Source organism: Dipteris shenzhenensis, chromosome 14 (assembly GCF_047967505.1).
Source record: "Dipteris shenzhenensis isolate YYH24624 ecotype China chromosome 14, Dip_SZ_1.0, whole genome shotgun sequence".
Lineage (NCBI taxonomy): Eukaryota > Viridiplantae > Streptophyta > Polypodiopsida > Gleicheniales > Dipteridaceae > Dipteris > Dipteris shenzhenensis.
Window position 1 is genome coordinate 55061535 of NC_141609.1, and position 19932 is coordinate 55081466.

Below are 19932 nucleotides of genomic sequence, written 5' to 3' on the forward strand. Positions count from 1 at the left end.
TGGCAATCAATTTGTATATAACCGGCATCAAAGTGATGGGCCTCCAGTCATCCATAGTCTCACATAGAGGTTTTTTGGGCACAAGCTTAACCAGACCATGCTTCCAAGCTGAGGGAAGATGTTGCTGCTGCCAGGCTACATTTATAAACTGCAGAATTGGACCTTTCAGTTCAGGCCAAAAGGCTTCAAAGAATTCAACCGTCAGACCATCCCAGCCAGGGGATTTATGTTTACCCAAATGCCGAAGAGCTTCATCCAATTCCACATCTGTAAAAGACATTTCCAGCATTGAGGCTTTTTGCAGAGAGACAATAGGAGAAACAAGTGCAGTAAATCTGTTTCGAGCTGAAACAACCCGAGGTATAGAAAAAGATGGCCGAGAAAAAAGAAGCTGAAAATGATCCAAACATTGTTTCTCCAGCTGAGATAGAGTCTCGGTCCAAAGGCCATCTGATTTTCTGACCCTCATGATAGATTGGCTTTGTCTATTTGCATGTAAGTTCCGAAAAAAAGATTTTGAGGAACAGCCCTTATCTAGCATAGGTTTAGCTCTAGCCCTGATCTGCCATTTGGACAGCTTGCGTTTATCATTGGCATCTATTATAGAGGAAGCACAGGACAATAAATGCTGCTCAGAAGCAGCTTTGATGACCAAGCTGTACCAAATACTGCTTGTTTGATTTTGCCCAATCGATATGCTGTCTAGTTTCTGCCATGTACCATCTTCCATATTCCTTTATGACATTTTGAATACGATGTGTGAAAGAGGTCCAAGCAAATTCCAGATCCTCCTGTGAGATAGCAATGGCCTACAAGCTAGTCTGATCATTTGCTGGAATTTTTCATGTGCGAGATATAATTGATTGACTTGTAAATACCTGACTGAGGAGAGCTGCAAATCATCCAGAGGCATACCAAAAGAAAGGGCTAGCCAAAGTGGAGTATGATCAGATAATTGTTGTGAATAGTCAGTCCACATTTGACATGTATATCCATCATATTGCTGAGCATGAATGAGATAATATCTATCAAGCCTAGCCCAATATTCTGTAAAAGCATTATGATGATATGTGAATCCCATAACTGATGGGTGAGTTGCTGTCCATAAATCTGCAAATTGAAGAGATGATGTCATATGTTCCCATTGCTGAATTTCAGAGGGCAGCATATGAGATTTATGTGTGGTATTGTCCTTCCAATGAGGAGAGTTGTTGAAATCACCACAAAGTAAAGCATTTGAAGACCAAGGATATTGCTTGATGGAGTTCCACATTTGAGCTCTGGAAGCTGAATTCTGAGAGGCATACAAAGATCCTATTTCAAAAATCTCTCCATTAACCATACATTGGATGATCATCCATCGTCCACCAAGATCATTATATGCTATCCAAGGTTGCAGTTCATGTCTGGCTAGAATGCACAGCCCGGAAAATTGTTCAGATCCTGAATAAAATATATCATATCCAGAAAAAAACCCATGCTGGCCAGCAAAAAAATGCTGATTATGCTCTTGTAAACACACAACATCTGGGTGAGTTGTATTTATATAATGCCATAGAAGCCTCCATTTATTCTGATTGCAAAGGCCCTATATATTATAGGAAAAACATTTAAGAGAAGCACGCATGAAGATATATACAAGAGATGATCATTCCTCCAAAAGAACGGGAGGCCTCAAGCCTCTGCCATTGCCACAGGGTCTTGCTGACCCTCAGCATCCAATTCTCTGATAATATCATCTTCTTCACAAAGGGGAAGACCTTTCTTGACTGCATTAACCCATGCCTTTGAGATGGGGTTGCTTGGAGAGGTAGAAGATTGTCCTGGAGAAGGAGCAGAGGCATCCCAATTACGAGATTGAAGTGGTCTTTGTTTGAGACGCACCGTCTTCTTTGCAGTCTGCCATCCCTCATGAGAAGATGTGTTATTTTCCCCTAACTTGCTTTTTCCTTTTTCCTTATTTTGAGCTGAATTGGCCTGGCTCCCTGTATGCAGTGAAGGCTTTGCTCCTTTAGCCTCAAGCTTTTCCACATATGTCTTATGACCTCCTTTATTAGAAGGCAGAGGGATAGCTGTTGGAGGAGGTGGATGAAGGATAGAGGGACACTCTGAGGCAAGATGCCCAAACTTGTGACAAGAAAAACAAGCTCCAGCAAAAATGCCCCATTTTAGAGTGAAATATTTCCTTCCCAAATTAACACCCTCAATCTCAACTGCAATAGAGGAGGGGGTCGGTCTATCAATATCTCATAAGATGCAAAAACGATTTTTATTACCTGTGGGACAAGGGGGACAGATGACTTGTCCCAATGTCATGGCTAAACCTGGAAGCTCTGTTCTCATGTAATCTGGAAAATCAACCACTTCAATCGATACAGGGCAATGATGCTTGATAAGGTTCTGGTAGTCCTTATTAGGGGACCAGGGCATGATATGCACCATTTGTCGACCAAAAAATAAAGGGGACATTTCCAGCATCTTTTGTTTTGTCAGGGCATCCAAAAGATGAACTTCATAAAATCCTCGGGAGGCAAAATAGAGTCCTTCTACATAGCATCCACCTAGGAGAGAATTCGCCCATTGACCCACATCATTAGCAGAGGGAATTTTGCCTGGAAAAAATATGATAACTGCAGTTTAAGAAAGCTTCTTCAAAGGATGAACAAGAGAGGGCAACTTCATTTTGTAAGTGAGTTCCGGAGCAGGTTGACTCCATTCCCTTCTACTTTGTTGAAAATTATCATTCAACATATCAAACACATAGGAAGCATCTTCAGAAGGAGATATGGGAAAAGAGGTTTCCCTTGATTGTCTTTTGGGTTCAGGAGAGAGAGCTCTCTTGACATAATACCTATTTGCTTCTGCCATGGAGGCTAAGGGTTTGAAACAGATATCAAACGATGAGGATGAGGTAGGACTGAAGCGCTGTGCGAAGAAATGGGGAGCTGACAGAATTGTACGGACGTACGGAGAACCTGAGTGAACTGTACGGAATGATCACACGGAAGATCTGACAGAAAGGTACGGAACAGAGTTGCTGACGGGATGGAAAGAATTATCGCAATACCAGCAGGCTGCAACTTGGACTAAAACTTTACAAGGTGAAATTTGCATGTCCGCTAATACGGCAGAAGCATATACCTAGATGAATCCAAGAACATTCCCAAACTCATCCACTAAAAACACACGAGGGCATAGTGCTTTGGCTAGACTAGAGCAGTAGTGTTCCCAAGTGCAAATCGAGGATCCACCGACGAAGGCTTGGCTTTTCGACACACTAGTGCGGCCGACTATCATGTATGTAGCACCTTTAAAGGGGTGAGATTTTTCGAGGACACACTGGAGGAGCTTTGGGCGGCTACATGTGACAATAAAATCCAGGATGATCCGATGCAAGCCCTCAATTCCACATGAGATAGTACAAGCAGAGTTCGCCATGACACCTCTCCAGGTTGATGCCATCTTTCAGAAAGTGACTTTCATCCACAGAGTCTAGGACTTACCCCATTGGAGACTTCCGAGGTTGGCCATAGAGTCATCCAAATGACTCGCAGAGAGCAGGGCAGACACATGGTATGCACGCATATCTACATGGCTTGCCAGGCACGGTATCCAGATGGACAGGCTTCCCCCCTTTCAGTACAGCATGGATGCACCTCCTAAGTCGATCCCGCGAGATGAGATTAACCGTATCATACGGTTAGACCTCCTCCACCTTCACACATCCCGGACTGGGGGGGGGGGGACCAAGAGCTCCCCACCAAGACCCAGTTTTATCGCGACCACTTCCTGAGAGTATCGGAGGAGGGATTCATTATTAGACCCCAATATCTCGAGGATAGAGGAGTCTCTCATGCATTGAGGATTGCCATTGGTCAGATGTGGGTTTTGTCCCATCAACTGAGGATCGAGGCAGGGAGAGCAGCGGGTATACCAAGAGAGCAGCAAGTCTACACGCTATGTATGCTGGGGGCGGTTGAGACAGAGGAGCATTTTCTGTGTGTTTGCCCAGCCTACTACGAGATGCGGGGATGATACCACTATCTCTGCCTAGAGGAGAGTGGCTTCGGTCCTTTGTCACGATTGATCCATTTCCATGACCAAGTCTGTATCAGGCTTTATCTGATGGAGATGCGGCGACACATGGAGACGCTTCTACGACAGATCAGAGAGCAGCAGGGGATGGTCAGACCACTGTAAGACAGAATTTCTTCAGCAGCACCTCCAGGCCCGCTTTCCCACTGCTTGCTTTGGCAAGCTTTTTTGGATCTTTGGCATTCACCCACGGAGGCTGGAGTTTGGTCTTTTTTTCACATGGCTTTGATATTGGGCACTCTAGACTCTGTGGAAAAACAGAACTACAGAGTCTTTAGAGAGCCTACTTCTTCCATGTTCTACTATTTCCGCATGTCGCTCAGGCAATCCTTTTATGATTGCCTGTCTATTCGCCAGATAGATTACAATGTTTACTTGTCTTACAATGAAATTTTATGATCTTGTATTTAGCTTCTCTCCACTTGGGACAGCCTCTTATAATATAAAAATACATGGATTTCACTATAAAGACTGTGTGTGTGTGTGTGTGTACTTTATTTATTTCTTTGTGTGCACGTATGGTACATACTTGTGCAGGAAGGTGTGAATGTGTGTCTGTATGTTTGCCTATCTATATATTTCTCTTCCTATCACTCTCTCTCAAAAAAAAATCACTTCTGTGGTGTCAATCCTAACTTGTTGCATTATATAGCATTTTTCAAGTAGAGAATCTCCTTGAGTAGTTATACATTTTCTTTTTTAACCCATGATTAAACCTACCACTGCTAATTATCTAGCATGGCATGTCTGTATGTGGTAATCTTGCATCTTTCAGAAAGTTACCCTTAGAGACTTTCAAATACATTGCCTCCTATATTGTTTTCTATAAAAGCCCTCTAGCAGTAAAGAAATTTGGGATGATAGGGACACACCAAGTCATAGATGTCCGTGAAAGGAAGATCCAAATTGCTGAAGGACCCAGATGTCAAACCTAGTAGACCAACATATGACCGTCCCTTTTTCCTGCTCAAACAGTAGACCAAAATCAGTCACTGTCATCTAAAACAAATGTACCCAGGCTTTGCATGGAGTTTTCAAAGATGACTTTTGGCTATCTATAACAACAAGTGAGCTGAAACTAGAATTTTCAATAGGCTTCGTACGGGAAAAATAAGATCTTGTAAATTTAATTTTGCAATTAGGTTGAATAACATGTAGCACCAGTTACAAAGAAAGTATTATCTTGAGCAAGTGCCAAAGATCCCTAAGATTAAGAGGGACTCCAAAACGCTTAATCCCACAAAAAAGGCACATCCACTAGCATAGAATAAAATGCACAACAACAGAAGGGTCGTATTGAAATAGGATGCCCAAAACTGGGGGCTGTTTGAGCAAGAATGGAGCTGAACCGAGTATTTACAACACAACCTAAAGCTTCAAGACTAGACTATCCATATAAGGTAACACTTCAATTGGTGGGGCAACTGTATACACCACTAGCATCTAATATATTTCTTATGCACCCTAGCAATAGCCAATTAATGCCTAGATTTACTCATGTCATAATTATTGCATAGTGTCTTCTCTCATTACACAACGGAACTTGTGCTAACACCTAGGGCCTACCACTCTTACGCAATAGATACTCAACAAGGTTATATTGGATCTTATTTTGCATGCAAATGCTTGGCTCCATAATGTCCTAAAGAAATAGAATCAAACAAAATCTAAATTAGAGCATTAACCCAACATAGAGGTTCAACTAGAGCTCCTTCCCTCTTCTTTGACTACACCCCCAGCAGGTGCTGAAGGTTTGCAAGGAGAGAGAACAAAACTGACCCAGGTCTATGTCAGCCGAAGGACTGTTGCAGCTGCCCAAACATACATGGCTGGTTCGGTTCTTTGCAGTGTTCTTTCCCTTGCAACCCTTCTATCCATTTGTGACAATTTCTTCGATGAAGGCCTCTTCATTGACGTGCCGCCTGGTCAATGAACGACCGGTTCCGGGTCTTTCAAAGAACAATCTTCAAGCAGCTTTCGCAGGCTTCACTGCCTGCCAATGAACGACCGGCTCCGGGTCTTTTGAAGAACAATCTTCCACAGCTTTGGTAGGTTCCACTGCCTGCATTACCATAGTTTCCCCCCTTGGGAACGGATGCTATAATATTCAGTTCGGCAGACTAGAGCATTTAGAGGAGGCTCTTACACAGAGCCTTATTGACTAGCACACCACAATTGGCACACCACAAGACTTCTGAGATTTGAGGGCTGGCCAGGTGACCAGCATATCCTTTCCTGGCTTCATATAGAGTATTTACCACACATCCTTAAGATAAGATCGAGACAGATGGATCATTTGTGGATGCAGCTCGAGTGGATCATCCCTTTGTTCCTTCCATCTGAGTAATTGCACATGTTACCAGAGTGGAGGATCCATTCCTCTTCCTGACATCCATGGTGGAGAAACACTACAGTGGAGAGTATCTAGGTCTTCCAAGCCAGTGCTTTGCTTCTAGAAAATTGGGACATCTGAGCCGCATGGCCTGACTGCTCCCGCTGCCCTCCCCCACCATCACCCTCCTTCCTTCAGCCTCCTCCCCCACCATCTCGCCTCCTCCCCTCCGCCATCTCCCTCCTTCCTTCTCCACCTCCTCCCCTGCCATCTCCTCCCTCGCCTTCCCCCCGCCCTCCCCCCGCTTCATCTTTGCCTCCTTCCCCGCGTTCTCCCTTCTTCCTTCAGCCTGCCTTCTCCCACCTCATCTCCGCCTCCTCCCCCACCTCATCTCCGCCTCCTCCCCCACCATCTCTCCACCTCACCTCGCCCCCTCTTCGCCTCCTTCCTCGCCATTCTCTCCCCTCGTCTCCTCCTACCCGCTTCTCTCTCCTCCCGTCTGCGCCTTCTCCCTCTCTGCCTCTTCCTTCTCGCCTCCCTCCCGCACCCTTCTTGCCCCTCTTGTCTTGTCCTTTCTGCCCTACCTTTTGCCCTGGTTTGTGGCCTGTGGGTGGAACTTCAGAGTTGCCTACAAGGAGGCCACGTGTACCTTGGAGCAGCAACCTACTCTTGGTGCTGCCTTCGTGAGCAGCTAGTGCTGCTCATAGCCCACCTGTGGGCAGGTACCGTCCCACGGAGAAGGCTGGGCCTTTTTTCCTTTTCCAAAGCACCTCTTCGCAGCCTTTCAACCCTCTCTTGACTACTCCTTAGATCCTCGGGCCTTGGGGTGTTCGGGTTGGGGTCGCAAAGGCTTCTTGAGGTGCCCCTTTCTTCAAGGGATCTCCCTAGCCTCTCTTCGGGGTGAGGCAGCTCCACTGCCCACCTTCGAGGCGGCTTCTTTTCTCCTTCCCTTCTTTGCAGCAGGAGTTTTTGTGCTTCTTCAGAGAAACAAAATCTTGGTGGTGACCCTTGGTCTGGCCAGAGGGGCTCTATGGCAGCACCCTTGAATCCCACAGCCATTAAGGTCCTTCTTTCTCTAGCCGTCAAGCAATAGGTATAGCAAGCAGTTCGGTCCCTCCAGGACAAGGCGATCGTGGGCAAAATTGTGAGCCTCGCACCCACAAGGAGACATGTGAGAGACTGGATCCAAGAGAGCTTGGCACTAGAGGCCGACCACATTCAAGAGGTCACCATCTCCAGAAGAGGCGTCTTCCTCATCCAGCTGAGCTCCCCCGCTACCGCCTTGACACTTGTAAAGCAGAGCCCCATCCTCCTTGGCCCGCATTTGGTGTACCTCCTCCCTTGGTACCACGGCTTTACAATGGAGGACATGGACACGACACATCATGTTCTCCAATTCCCGATTACGCTCTGCTTCTTGGGTCTCCCAAAGGAATACAGAGTCATACTCCCATCCATTGGTTGAGCGTTTGGCACAGTGTTGGAGTCCCCGCTAGATTCGGCATCGTCAGTGGTAGTAGACGACGGGGTCCCCAGGATCAGACTGGTGGTTGAGAGCTCAGAGTCCCTCCAAGAGTTGATCCTCCTCGAGACCCTCGAGGGGAGTACTTGGAGCATGAGTGTTCCACGACTCTCTTCACACGCATCTATGGCTCCCACCCCTCCAGATCACACGCTAGAGATTGGATGCTTGCGGCTTCCTCAGGAGCTCGCTCCCCACCTTAAGGATGTCCGTTTGTTGGGACGAGGTTTCTTTCAATTGTGCCTAGATTCCCCGGACATCACGAGAGACTTGCTACACACTGGGTTTCGCTTTCTAGGCTACAGGAGGATTTTTTTATTTCCCTTTCAACTGGGCTTTGACCCAGTTGAAGAGGACAAGCACGGAGTTTCCATCTTCATCAGGTTCCCTGGTCTCAAGAGCATCGTATGTCAAATTTGGTATACATATGCTAATGGAATTTTTCTTTCAAATTCTAGATTTGCAATGTTCAAAATATTGAACTGTTATTTTGACAACAACCTTCAGAAATGAGGCAAGAAGGGATCTGAGAGTAGTATGATGCCTACAAGCTTTAAGCAATTGATTGACCGGGCTGCAAAATAAAAAGAGCATCGAACTCAACAACAATCTATCACTGTTAGTGATGGCATGTTAGAGTTTGACAGGGGGGATAACCATCCACCAAATTTTTATCGTGTGCTCAACAGAGATTGCAATGAATTGTCAAAAATAGTTCCAAAGAATGAGTACACGTTGGTCATTGCAGACACACCATACAGATTTAATGTTCCCGGATCCACCTTTGATGAGGTCCCTTACAAAGCGAAAGAACTAATGAGTCTTCTTGACCAATTCATGTCAATTACGACGGCAACACTTTGGCATGTCATAATTTTTCATTCGAACTTGTAGTCCGGGGTAGTGATGAGTGTCATCAATTATAAATGTGCTAGACAAGACCACCTTTATTGGTGAGTGCAACAAACCTTCAGTTTATCACCGACTTCTTTCAGTTTTTGGCAAGAGGTTTGGTGTGGTAGAAGAGATCCCCCCTCTTCCTGGCGAGCCTTCATCGGCTGCTGAGGTGGTCAGGATGGATGGGGTACCTAGGGTTAGGGTCTTTGTCAAGGACCCTAACATTTCAGATAACCACATCATGCTACAGCGACCCGATGGGTCATTCTTTCGCCCAAGATTTGAGGTTCCAGATCGTCAAGACCAATGTAGGATTTGCATATCCTTCAAGCACTTTGCCAGAGATTGCCCACAGAAGAAAAAGAGGCAAAAAAAGCAACCAGCTCGTACTAGGTTACGACAGAGATTAGGAGCAGGACCTAGCGCTCCACAGGCACCACCTCAGACATGGGCTCCCCCTCCTCCTAGGGCTGCCCGAGTCCCCTCCTGCACACCGCACTAGCTCTGGCCCCTGGTGGGTTCTGGTCGCGGTTAGGCCCTCTACTTCAGATCATACTTCCGCCGCTTCGGAGACTACCCCTCAGGAACCTCGGGAGGCTACCGCCGTGGAGCCTTTTGTTCAGGAGCCTTCTTCTGCTCCTCCACAGGATCAAGTTGTGCCTCCTTTAGCAGCCCAGGTTGTTGGAACCTCGTCCCCAACACTTCTTGATCAGGATGCAGCACAGGTGCCTCCTTTTGTTGACAAAGGGAAAGGGGTCTTACATTCTTTTCCTGCTTCGGTAGGAATCCTTCGGACCCCTTCCCCAGGTTTGGCTCAGCGGAATTCGTTTTTCGCTCTTGAGAACCTCTCTGACCTCCCAAATGATGATTTTATACCCTCCACTTTTGAAGAGCCAGTTATCGGCATCCCCCTTGAGAGATCCTTCTCTCTCTCACCAGTGGACTTTCCTCCCCTTGGACCTCGTGTGTATGGCAGGAGGTCAACTTCAGTAGAGGGTTCTTTTTCCGCCACCAGGTCGGGTAAGGTATTCCAACCCAATTCCTCCCGCCGATGAGGATAGCCAGTTGGAATATACAAGGGTTGGGCGGCATCCCTCATCGCCGTCGCAGACAACTGATAAGGAATCAGCTTCATCCAGGTGTGTCAGGTGGTTCCTTAGACATTCTTTTTCTACAGGAACACAAACTGGATGCCAGAGATTGCTCCAAGTCAGGTAAGTTGCTTTCAGGCCGGACGTTTTGGCTTCCTGCCTTGGAAACCAGAGGAGGCATATCAGTTTCAGACTCTATCCTCCCTCTGCTCATTGGACACGGTACCATCACCCCCTCCAGGGCCCAGTGGATTTTGCTTATGGTTGACGAACGTAAGGTTGGTTTCCTCAACCTCTACGCTCCGAAAACATGGATTAGAAAGGTGGCCTCCCTTTACAGATCAGCCCACAGCCAGGTTTTGATTGGAGGGGTAAGCGGTGACAGGTTTTAGATTTCCAGATCAGTCTGTCAGGGATGTCCTTTAGCCCCCTTCCTTTTTCTTTTTATGAGTGAAGCTATGAGTATCTTTCTTAGATCTCAGGCTGGTTTATATGGGCTCAGATTGCCCTTGAGACAGAAGCAGGAGCTTCTGGACTGTGAGTTTTTTTTTTTTGCGCAAAAAGTAGTGCTAGTTATATTACTTGAAAGCGAGAGTACAAGAGGGCCTAAAGGCCAGCGGGCTGCAATCACAAAATGGATACAGCCCGAGGAGCCAAAATGCTAATTACAAGCCTCTCACGGCATAATCATCGCAGAGTGGACAAACAGCCACGGTAGGGGCGCGTAATGCCACTGAAGACTCTGAGCAGAGTGCTGGAAGAACAACTCCCAGTGGTTCCAGTCGCGAAGGAAGCGCCGTCTCTTTTCCTTCCCTGCCCGGGACTCCCCTTGAATTTGATCCCACTGACCCTTGAGCGTGTGAATGATCGTGCTCCAAATGTCTGCTAGGGTCTGGGTAGTAGAAGAAGCCTGATCTCCTACGGTCTGTGCGCATTTAAAAGTCCAGATATGCCAGCCTGTAATGCTCCCTATGATCTCCCAAACTGGGTGCCTAGTCATCGCTCCTGCATCTGTCTCTGTCAAATGCCAAGGGAAGCTGTCCATGTATGCCCACGTGGCCTGCGTGATGAAGAAGACGGGATCCTGCCTAGAGAACTCATAAGCCAAGTGATGTCCCATCTCAGTGCTGCACCAGCAAACGGCTCCCCAAGTGATCGGTCCTAGCTCGGGTGCAGCCCTCGCTAAGATCCCCATGACTCCCTTCCAAATTGTCTGCGCATGCGAGCAACTCCAAAGGCAGTGCTTCAGGGACGAGTCCTCTTGAAAACACATCTGGCAGTGCCCCTCCTGCCCCATCTGCCTCAGCCAGCTGCCAACTGGTAGCCCCTTGTGTGCCACCATCCAAAGAAAGTAAGAGATCTTCCTTAGCCACCAGCTTGCCCAAAGAGTCTGCCAGAAAGTGCAAAGGAAGACCAGAGATATCCCCTGGGCATACCAACTATGTGCCTGTGTGGGTAGCCCGCGCTGGAGAGCCCCAAGAGCACGCCTGCCAGTACGCGCACTGTAAGAGAAGAAGGGGGTAGGGTTCTCTGAGGTCTCCAATGGTGGCCAGCGCCACTCCCTTGGGTCCCACTCCACCTCTGTCAAGGAACGGCCCTCCCATATCCAGAGTCTCCAGTCCTGGTCCTGCATAATCAGGGGGTCTATATGCCACGTTTTCCCTTGCAGCCCTACGATGCGAAGGCGCTGCCAGGGAAGCTGGGGGTCGATCACGGCCTCTGCTCTGTAGGCGGCTATCATCGACAACGGAGAAGAAGTGGATCGAGGAGTCCGAGAAAAGGCCTGCAACCACCAAAGGAATGCCCTGTGGAGTGAACTGTCCTAGCCACCTCTCATCTCCCAGGAAGAGCTGTCCGGTGACCATGGGAATCCTCCAACCTGCAGGAATGGCAGCATCGATCTCCGCTCGCCGAGCCTGGATCCCACGTGCCGTACCTACTGCTACTGCCAGCTCGCCTGGGCTCAGCTGGCTGTAGACGTCCCTCCAAACCCGGAGCGAGCGCGCGGGCCCACGCGCCCAAAGCGCCCAAGGGATATGGGATCTCTCTCCAAGCTAGCGACCTGTATCATCTGTCACCTGGCTGCTCCAGATCAAGGGCTGTCTGTCTATCTCCTCTCGGCAGCTAGGGGGAACCTGGGAGAGGCTGTATCGCAACTTCCTCCACACCGAGACGAGGCTACAGAGGAAGGGGGAATGGGGCTGAGTCAATGGGGCAGAAGTGAAGATCCACCGGATAGATGGCTGCCAATCACCCCCTCTCTGGGGGGTACACACGTTGAGACCATGCTGAAGCAAGAGCTTCCACGTCCGCCCTCTTGGGGTCAGACCGCGGATGACTAACTTGCCAAGTAGTGCCTGACTCTGCAGTTCTGGATCTATGATGCCAAGGCCGCCCTCTGTCTAGGGGAGAATGACCGTCTGCCAGGCGACCCGGGCTCTGGTGGTGCCGGAACCATCTGAACCAGACCAAAGGAAGTTCCGCACCAATCTCCTCAACTGGGCTACACATGATCTCGAGAACCACCAGCAAGAGGCCACATACCAAGCAGTGGCAAGAAGGACCTGGTTGACCACAAGGGCCCTACCTGCCAAGGATAGCCGAGCCGTGCTCCAGAAAGCTAGCTTCTGTCGTATGGAGGCTAGGACCGGCAAGAACTGCTGAGCCAGCGTGATGTCCAGGCCTACCTGGAATCCCAGGTAACGTGTCGTCTGTCCTCTAGGGATCCAGCGAAACCTCAGGAAAATACCCCACTGTGAGCTGGCTCCCGGATCCGTAAGAAAACCAACTGACTTATGCAAGTTGATTTTCGCCCCAGCGGCTAGGCAAAAAACCTCTAGGGGCAGTCTCACTCGCTCTAGTGACTCGACATCATCCTGCATATATAGGGCTGTGTTGTCTGCGTACTCGGAGTCCAGAAGTTCTGCATCGTCTCGAATAGGGAGACGCATCCCGCGAAGACCATTGGTACGGGCTCGTAGGAAGTGGGTCATGGCCTCCGCAAAAAATAGGAAGAGGTAGGGCGCTAGCGGACAGCCCTGACACACCGAGCGCTCGAGGGTGAATCTCTCCCCCATCCTGCCGCTGATGATAACCCGGCTGGAGGCCGACCTGTAGAGGCTAGCAATACCTCTGATCCACTCATCCGGGAAACCGAACCGAGAGAGTGTACCTTCCAAGAAGGGCCAGTCTACCCTGTCGTACGCCTTCTCAAAGTCAAGGAGTATGGCAAGGTGCTGGCCATTGTGCTGGGCCCACTCTGTCGCCTCTGAGAAAGTGAAGATGTTGTCCAGAATGCTGCAATCTTGGACAAAACCAGCCTGGGTGTCATGGATCAAGTCGTGTAGCAGGGAGCGGATGCGGCTACTGATCATCTTGGCGAGGATTTTGTAGGCGGTCAGGAGAAGGGTGATAGGGCGCCACTGTCTAATCTCCTGACAGTCCCCCCCTTTGGGGATGAGGCATATTAAGCCTGTCGCAAGGCTCTCTGGCATCTGTCCGCTGGAGAAGATATGCTGGAAGGCTGCGAGCAAGGGCCGGTGGATCTGCTCCCAAAAGGTGGTGAAGAAAGCTCTGGAGAGGCCATCCTCACCTGGGCATTTCTGCCCATCAATAGCGCTCACCGCATCCTGCATCTCCGCCACGGTGAAAGAAGCGAGAAGGGAGTCACTCATGCTAGGCTGCACTAGCCGCGGTGTAGACCTCCACACCTCCTCCCTGCATAGGCGCCCTGCATAGGCGGCCACGAGGGTCCGGGGGCTCCTGCTGGAACAATGATCTGTAGAAATCTGTCGCCAAGTCCCGGACCTCATCTGGATCTGTCCTGACACTACCATCCTGCGCTCTAAGAGATCGGAGTTGTTCCCCTGCTGACCTCTGACCATGAGTCCTGAAGAACTCTCTGCACATCCTGTCGCCTTTCCTAGCCCGGAAGGACTTGGAAGCATGAAACGAGAACTCTGAGCGTCGCTGGGTGATCTCCTCTAGCATGGCTTGGGCCCGAACCTCCTGCTGTCTGAGCTCCTCAGAGCCTGGAGAAGACTGCTGCATCCGCTGAATCGAGGCGAGATCTCGTCTGAGACCCCTCTCCTTCGCCCAACACTGCTGCCTGACCTGAATCGCCTCCTGCTGACAGATGAGGCTAGACTCAGCAAGCGCCTGAGCTATCTGTGCTGCCATATCCCCGGTGGGGTCCCAATCCTGCTCCCACAGGTCCACTATCCTGCTGCGAACCGCTGCTTTGGAGTAGATGGAGTCTGGGATCCGGCATGAGCGTGGAGGTGAGGAGTGAGAGGCTGAGTCCAGGACTAGGATGACTGGGGCATGGTCTGAGAGTGTCGTCCCTGGAACCACTCCTGACTCTCCACCTCTGCCAAGCGCCCAATCGCTGACATAGAAATGGTCCAGCCGCTCCAAAAGTTTGCCTCCCTCCCTCCTGTAACCCCAAGAGAAGTCCAGACTCCCTGTCCATCTGCGAAAGGAAGGCTCCCTCCAGCTGTTCCAACCTCCCACTGCGAATAGGAAGGAGTCCCAATCTGCCTGCTCTGCCTGAGCTATACCGAGGAACTCTGGGCCCCGTCCCTGCTGATCCTCTAGGGTCTCAAGGTTGTTGAAGTCCCCTCCTACAATCCAAGAATCCATCTCTGGCAACAAGTCTGTCAAGGAACTCCAAAAAGCGGCTCTCCGTCTGAGATCGGTCGGGGCATAGATATTGAGGATGCCGATACGGGATCCCTCAATATTCAAGCCCACCCAAAGCGCACGTCCTGGGATCAGAGTGCCAAAACCACACACATGCTGAACGAGAGAAGCGTCGATGGAGGTATAGACACCCCCGCTCCTCCCCTGCTCGCCAATCGAAGGTTCCCAATAGGTGTGGGAGCGTCCTGTGAGGACCTTCCCACAAATACTGGTCTGAGAAGCCGAAAGCTTGTGTTCCTGTAATAGGAGCACATCTACCCTTCCCACCAAGGCTGGCTGGAGCTCCTGTCTGAGCACCATCTTCCTGGGGCCGCGGGTTCCTGATGAGTGGAACCCATTGACGTTCCAAGAGATAATGCGTATACTCATGAGGAGGGAAGGTGGGCCACAAACAGCTGTCTGCTTGCGGTCGATGTCGAGGTGGTCGGAGGATGTCCAGTGTGCAGACGAAGGCGCTTCTATGAGGGTTTCGAAGGAGAGGCCGGATCATCGGACCCATCCTCTAAAACCTTCAACTGGGGGGAGAGGCCCTTCGTCCCATGGTGGTAGGCTCTCTCTAACCAGCTCGACGCCTCTGCCAGGGAAATACTGTAGAAGCCCGCTACCTCTGAGGTCCTCCACGGGCGGAGCCCTTCCGCGTAGACCCACTCCTGAGGTGGCCGAATAATGACCAAGAGGCGGAAACCTTTGGCGCTGTGGCGCCATCTCAGACGAACGTCACCCTCCTTCCACTGTTGCTGAAGAAGCTCCGCTGCTCTGCTACCGATCCAGTCCTACACCTGCTCCTGGGACTGATCTCGTTTCGTCTCCCAAACATTTTCATTCGTCCATTGCTCGTTCCCTTCACTGGAGATAGTGAAGGAATAGCTAGGACCATCGTGAGGGGCAAGGACGGACACCTTACCCTCCGCCCCCTTGTGGAGGAAGAAGATGCTGATGTCTAGGCATGCAGGGAAGGAGCCAATACCCGCTGCATCCAGATAATCCCAAGGTCCTGCTCGATAAAACTCCAAAGGTAGAGCTCTAGGAGCAGCCCTTGGGCGTGGGGACGAGGATGAGGAGTCTAAACCAGAGAGAGGGGTGCTGGCCTTCTGCGGGGACAGGCCTCTCCCCTCCGCCGGGCCAGGAGGGATAGGCGCGAGGGAGGCTTGTGCTGGCTTCGGGGCTGCAGGTGGCTCAGGCGGAGAGGGGGGTTCCCTCTGGATCATGCTCAAGGAAGAGAGGGGAGCGGAAACCACCGGTGCTGGGGGGGATCCTGGAGGGGGTGGGGGTCGGGGGACCGAGGAGGAGGGGGGAGGGGAAGGAGGGCGGGGTGAAGAATGAGGGGGAGGCTGGCTGATCTTCTCCTTCCCTTTCTCCTTCCCCTTACTGGGCTGTTGATGAGTAGTGACCACGGGGGGGGGGGGGGCTCTTGCTGTGGATGGGAAGGCTTTTTTGGTCCTGCTTTGTTTCCCTTCCGTTTTCTTTTGACCTCCGTCCAGCCTTCCCCTTCGGGAGGGGGTGTCGCTGACTGGTGGGGGGGGATCCTAAGTTGCCTGGATGGGGGCCTTCTGAGGTTCTGTACCCGTGAAGCGAGGGCAGAAGCGCGCCTGGTGCCCGAAGCCATGGCATCTCAGACACTGATTGGGGCGACCAGTGACCAGAATGCGCTGCGTCACCACACCTGTGTCCGTCTCGATCTCGAACTCCGAGGGGATGCTCTGCGGATCTAGGACTGCCACTTTGACACGTGGCACCCCTTGGGCTGCCGCCGCATCAACGTAGGTGTCCTGCATAGGCCAACCAAAGTGTGCCCCCAAGTCCTTGATGATCAGGCGAAGCTCGGTTGCGAGACCTGGAAAGATGAGGGTAACTGGATGGCGAGGAATGCGAAAGCGGGCATCGATGTCCGCTACACTGAAACCCCTATACCATGGGACCATAAGGATGATCTTCCCACCCACAGAAGTAGGGGATCGCCTGACCATATCGCTCGCAGCCTGTGCTGAGGAGAGCTTGAGCCAGAAGATACCACGTCCCATGAGTGCAACCTCCTCAATGTGGCTGTCCTCAAGGTAGAGGGTGGACTGCAACCAGTCCCTGATGGGAGGGAGCGGAGAGTGGAGAGGGGAGGAGTGGAGCGGGGGGGGGGGGGGAGCGACGGGCAGAGGGGGAGGAGAGGGGACGGAGGGCCGCGCAGGAGGCGATGGCGAGGGAGGAGGGGGAGGGGAGGGCCATGCAACGCGAGGGGGGGGTAGACGGGAGCGAGGGAGGGGAGGGAGTTCGCAAGAGCGCTATTTTCTCTTCTCGCTCCATCTTCCTGGACTGTGAGTTGGCTGATGACACTGCCATTTTTATTGAGGCCTCCTCGCAGTCACTGGATGCTTTCCGGACAGCCTTGGATATCTTTTGCTCAGCTGCAGGAGCACACATTAACTGGCATAAATCCTTAGGCTTTTGGATCAGCGATGAGGACACTCCAGGCTACGGAGTTGACATTGGCTTCTCTTGGATTCAGAGGGGTGTTCCTATCAAATATTTGGGATGCCAGGTAGGGTTGGGCATCTCTCCAGCACAGCAGTTTACCCCAGTACTGGAGAGTATAAGGAAAAAGCTTCTCTTCTGGAGCTCAGCCAAACTTGACCTTGCATCTAGAGTTGTGGTAGTGAACCATCTTCTCTTGGCCACCACCTGGTTTGTGTGTTCATGCTGGTGCCGGTCTAGAGAGTGCATCACTCAGCTCATTAGACCAATCAAAAATTTTGTATGGAGTGGACTCGATGGCACGACAGATGTTGTAGCGAGGGTGGCCTGGGAGACCATTATTCTCCCTACATGTGAAGGGGGCCTTAATATCATTGACCCGGACCTGCAATGCAGGGCATTGCTTTGTAAGGTGGTGGTGAGGGGTCTCATGCCTGGGTAGAAACCTTGGAAGGACTTCTTTTGTGGACGCATTCAGGCTTGCACACCTACCTTGCGAGATGATTGGGTGGACAACCCTCGCTGGATTTTTACTTCCGCCCCTCTCAAATCTCCTGCATCTCCTCTCATGGCTGCCATCCTAAAAGCTTGAGACAAGTTCAAGAATACACTTCGCAAGGTTGCGCCCTCTACCCTCGAAGAGATTGATAGGCAGCCGGTCATTTGGAATAACAGTATTCTTGATGAGAATGGCAGACCACTAGGCACTTCGCATTACATGCAGTGATCTAGATGGGAGAGAGGCCTCGCCTTCACAGTAGGCACTTGGAAAGCATTTTTCAGGCTACCTGAGGATCAGAGACTACATCCGTGAGTCACCTCAGAGGGGTAGCACGCAGGATTCAGCAGATAGAGACAGCCATCCCGGCAGACTGGACAATTGATATGCTTATTACTTTTTCCACTTGGATGGGAGCTTTCTCGAGGACAGTAGTTCCTCTTCAGGTGATCGCTTTTCGAGGTGTTGGGGAGGATGCACTTGTCTTTGACTTTGGGGATGGGGGTATACCTTCTAGATCCACGGATGATATTCTTCTAGAGGGCCTGTCAGGATTGCTGGCTTTGTGAATCATGGAGTGGGTTTGTAGTGGTATTTAGACCCTGACCCTCTGCTCTTAGCCTTGGGATCCTGGAGACTGTGGTTATATGGAGGTGCACCTATCAGGTGCTTACAATAGGACCCAGGAGAGTGGGAGTGGACAGATCATGGGCACCGAGAGAGGGATTCCCTTCTTTCGTTTCACGGTTGGTAATGCCAGGAGATTTCAGTTGAGCAGTAGGGGTTGGATTCCCTCCAGAGCCCCCCATTGGGACAACTTCTTCATCACTGCAGATTTGCGTAGGAACTTCTGGAGGAGGCTCTGGAAATCCCTCAGAAATAGAAAGATCACTCTTTTCTTTTGGCTTTCTATTATGGAGGGATTACACTGAACCTGTGGAAATCACAATTTGGAGCTGACCCTACTTGCCCTCGTCGTCATTTTGCAGAGTCGTCAGTGCGACATTGCTGCCTTTGGGACTGCGGTCAAGCGAGGACTGTTTGGAAAGGGGTTGCTCGGATACTCAGCATTTTTCATACCTCCCCTTTCTTCATGACTTGGGGCTCGGTCGCCTGGTTATCCCTTACTCGGCCCCGGATGTTTTATGAGGGTGAGCCTTCTTCTTGGGCACTCTCGATCCGCAGGTAGGTGATAGAGACCTACTCTCTTCAAGATGTACCATTTACTCCCTTCAGAGCTTCTCATGCTTCAGTGGACACTTCCTGGGAGATTCTGGCTAGCATTTCCTCTTGGCACATTTGGAGAGCCAGATGTACGGAGGCCCTGGATGGCACCCAGATACACCCTTCATAGGTGTTCACGGGTATTTGGACTAACACGGTTCATACTTTGATAGCCATTTGGGCTAGCATGTAGGGCCCTTCATGGGCAGCTTCTTCTAGGAGGACTGTATTCCTACGAGTTTGGAGGGGTTCTCCCTTTTTCTCAGAGGGTTCTACAGGATTGAGATGGCACTATCAGCCCCAATCCTTTCTTTTTGGCTTTTGAGCTTTTCACGCATTGCACGGTGTATCCCGTATGGAGCTTGCTCTGATGATTTTCTTTAATACTTAATAGAAGTCTCTTTTTGCAAAAAAAAAAAAAAACCCTTGGATACCAAAGATAATGATTGTCGTAGTGACATCCGAAAGAAGTGAAACTTGGAAAAGGTGGGATCACCAAAGACTATATGATTCTTGAACCCCCCCCACTCACACACACACATATGGATTTTAAAGAATGTGCTTTGGCAAAAATAAGTAGCAATTAAAAGAAACTACCTGTATGAGGTAGCAATGGTATCTTTTCCCAGAATATCATAAGAGCTATGGCCAAATACCCATGCTGGCCTCGCAAATTCAGCCTCCATGGGATAGAGAGACCGGTGAACATCAGTTTTTGCATCCTATAAAAACAATTTTGAAAACCCTGAATTGGTAAACTGTTTTAAAAAACATAAGAAATCAAAATTACCTCTTCGCAAACATATTACGTTGAAGCTTGGCAACTTCATTCTATACATCATTGACAGCTCTATTCAAAACTTAATTGTCAACCTGATTAGTTTACAACTGCACGAAAGAGGCAATTTTCATAGCAAATAAAACGGAAATGGACTCCCATGGTAAATTCTCCTTGCACCATGAGTATGCGGACAAAGCCAAAAGAGATGAAGCACAGATTAACCTAAGCTTGAGCAGTCATTGGGCGACTCCCTTGTATTTCCAAACCATGGAGCATATCAGTAGCTACCAAGTGATCAAGGTATTGAAGCATCCGGTGTGCGGCAAT

General features: G+C 50.1%; 1 protein-coding gene across 2 annotated transcripts in view; it reads right to left on the reverse strand.

Annotated features, from left to right (window-relative positions):
* LOC147894839 (alpha/beta-Hydrolases superfamily protein) overlaps nucleotides 1–19932 on the reverse strand; it is a 170523-nt gene that overhangs the window by 105868 nt on the left and 44723 nt on the right. For both annotated transcript variants that reach the window (XM_087384502.1, XM_087384501.1), the window contains exons 8-9: nucleotides 19422–19546; nucleotides 4968–5058 (exon numbers count right to left, since the gene is read on the reverse strand). In XM_087384502.1, the coding sequence (XP_087240628.1) occupies nucleotides 4968–5058; nucleotides 19422–19546 (216 nt within the window). The remainder of the gene's footprint in view (nucleotides 1–4967; nucleotides 5059–19421; nucleotides 19547–19932) is intronic.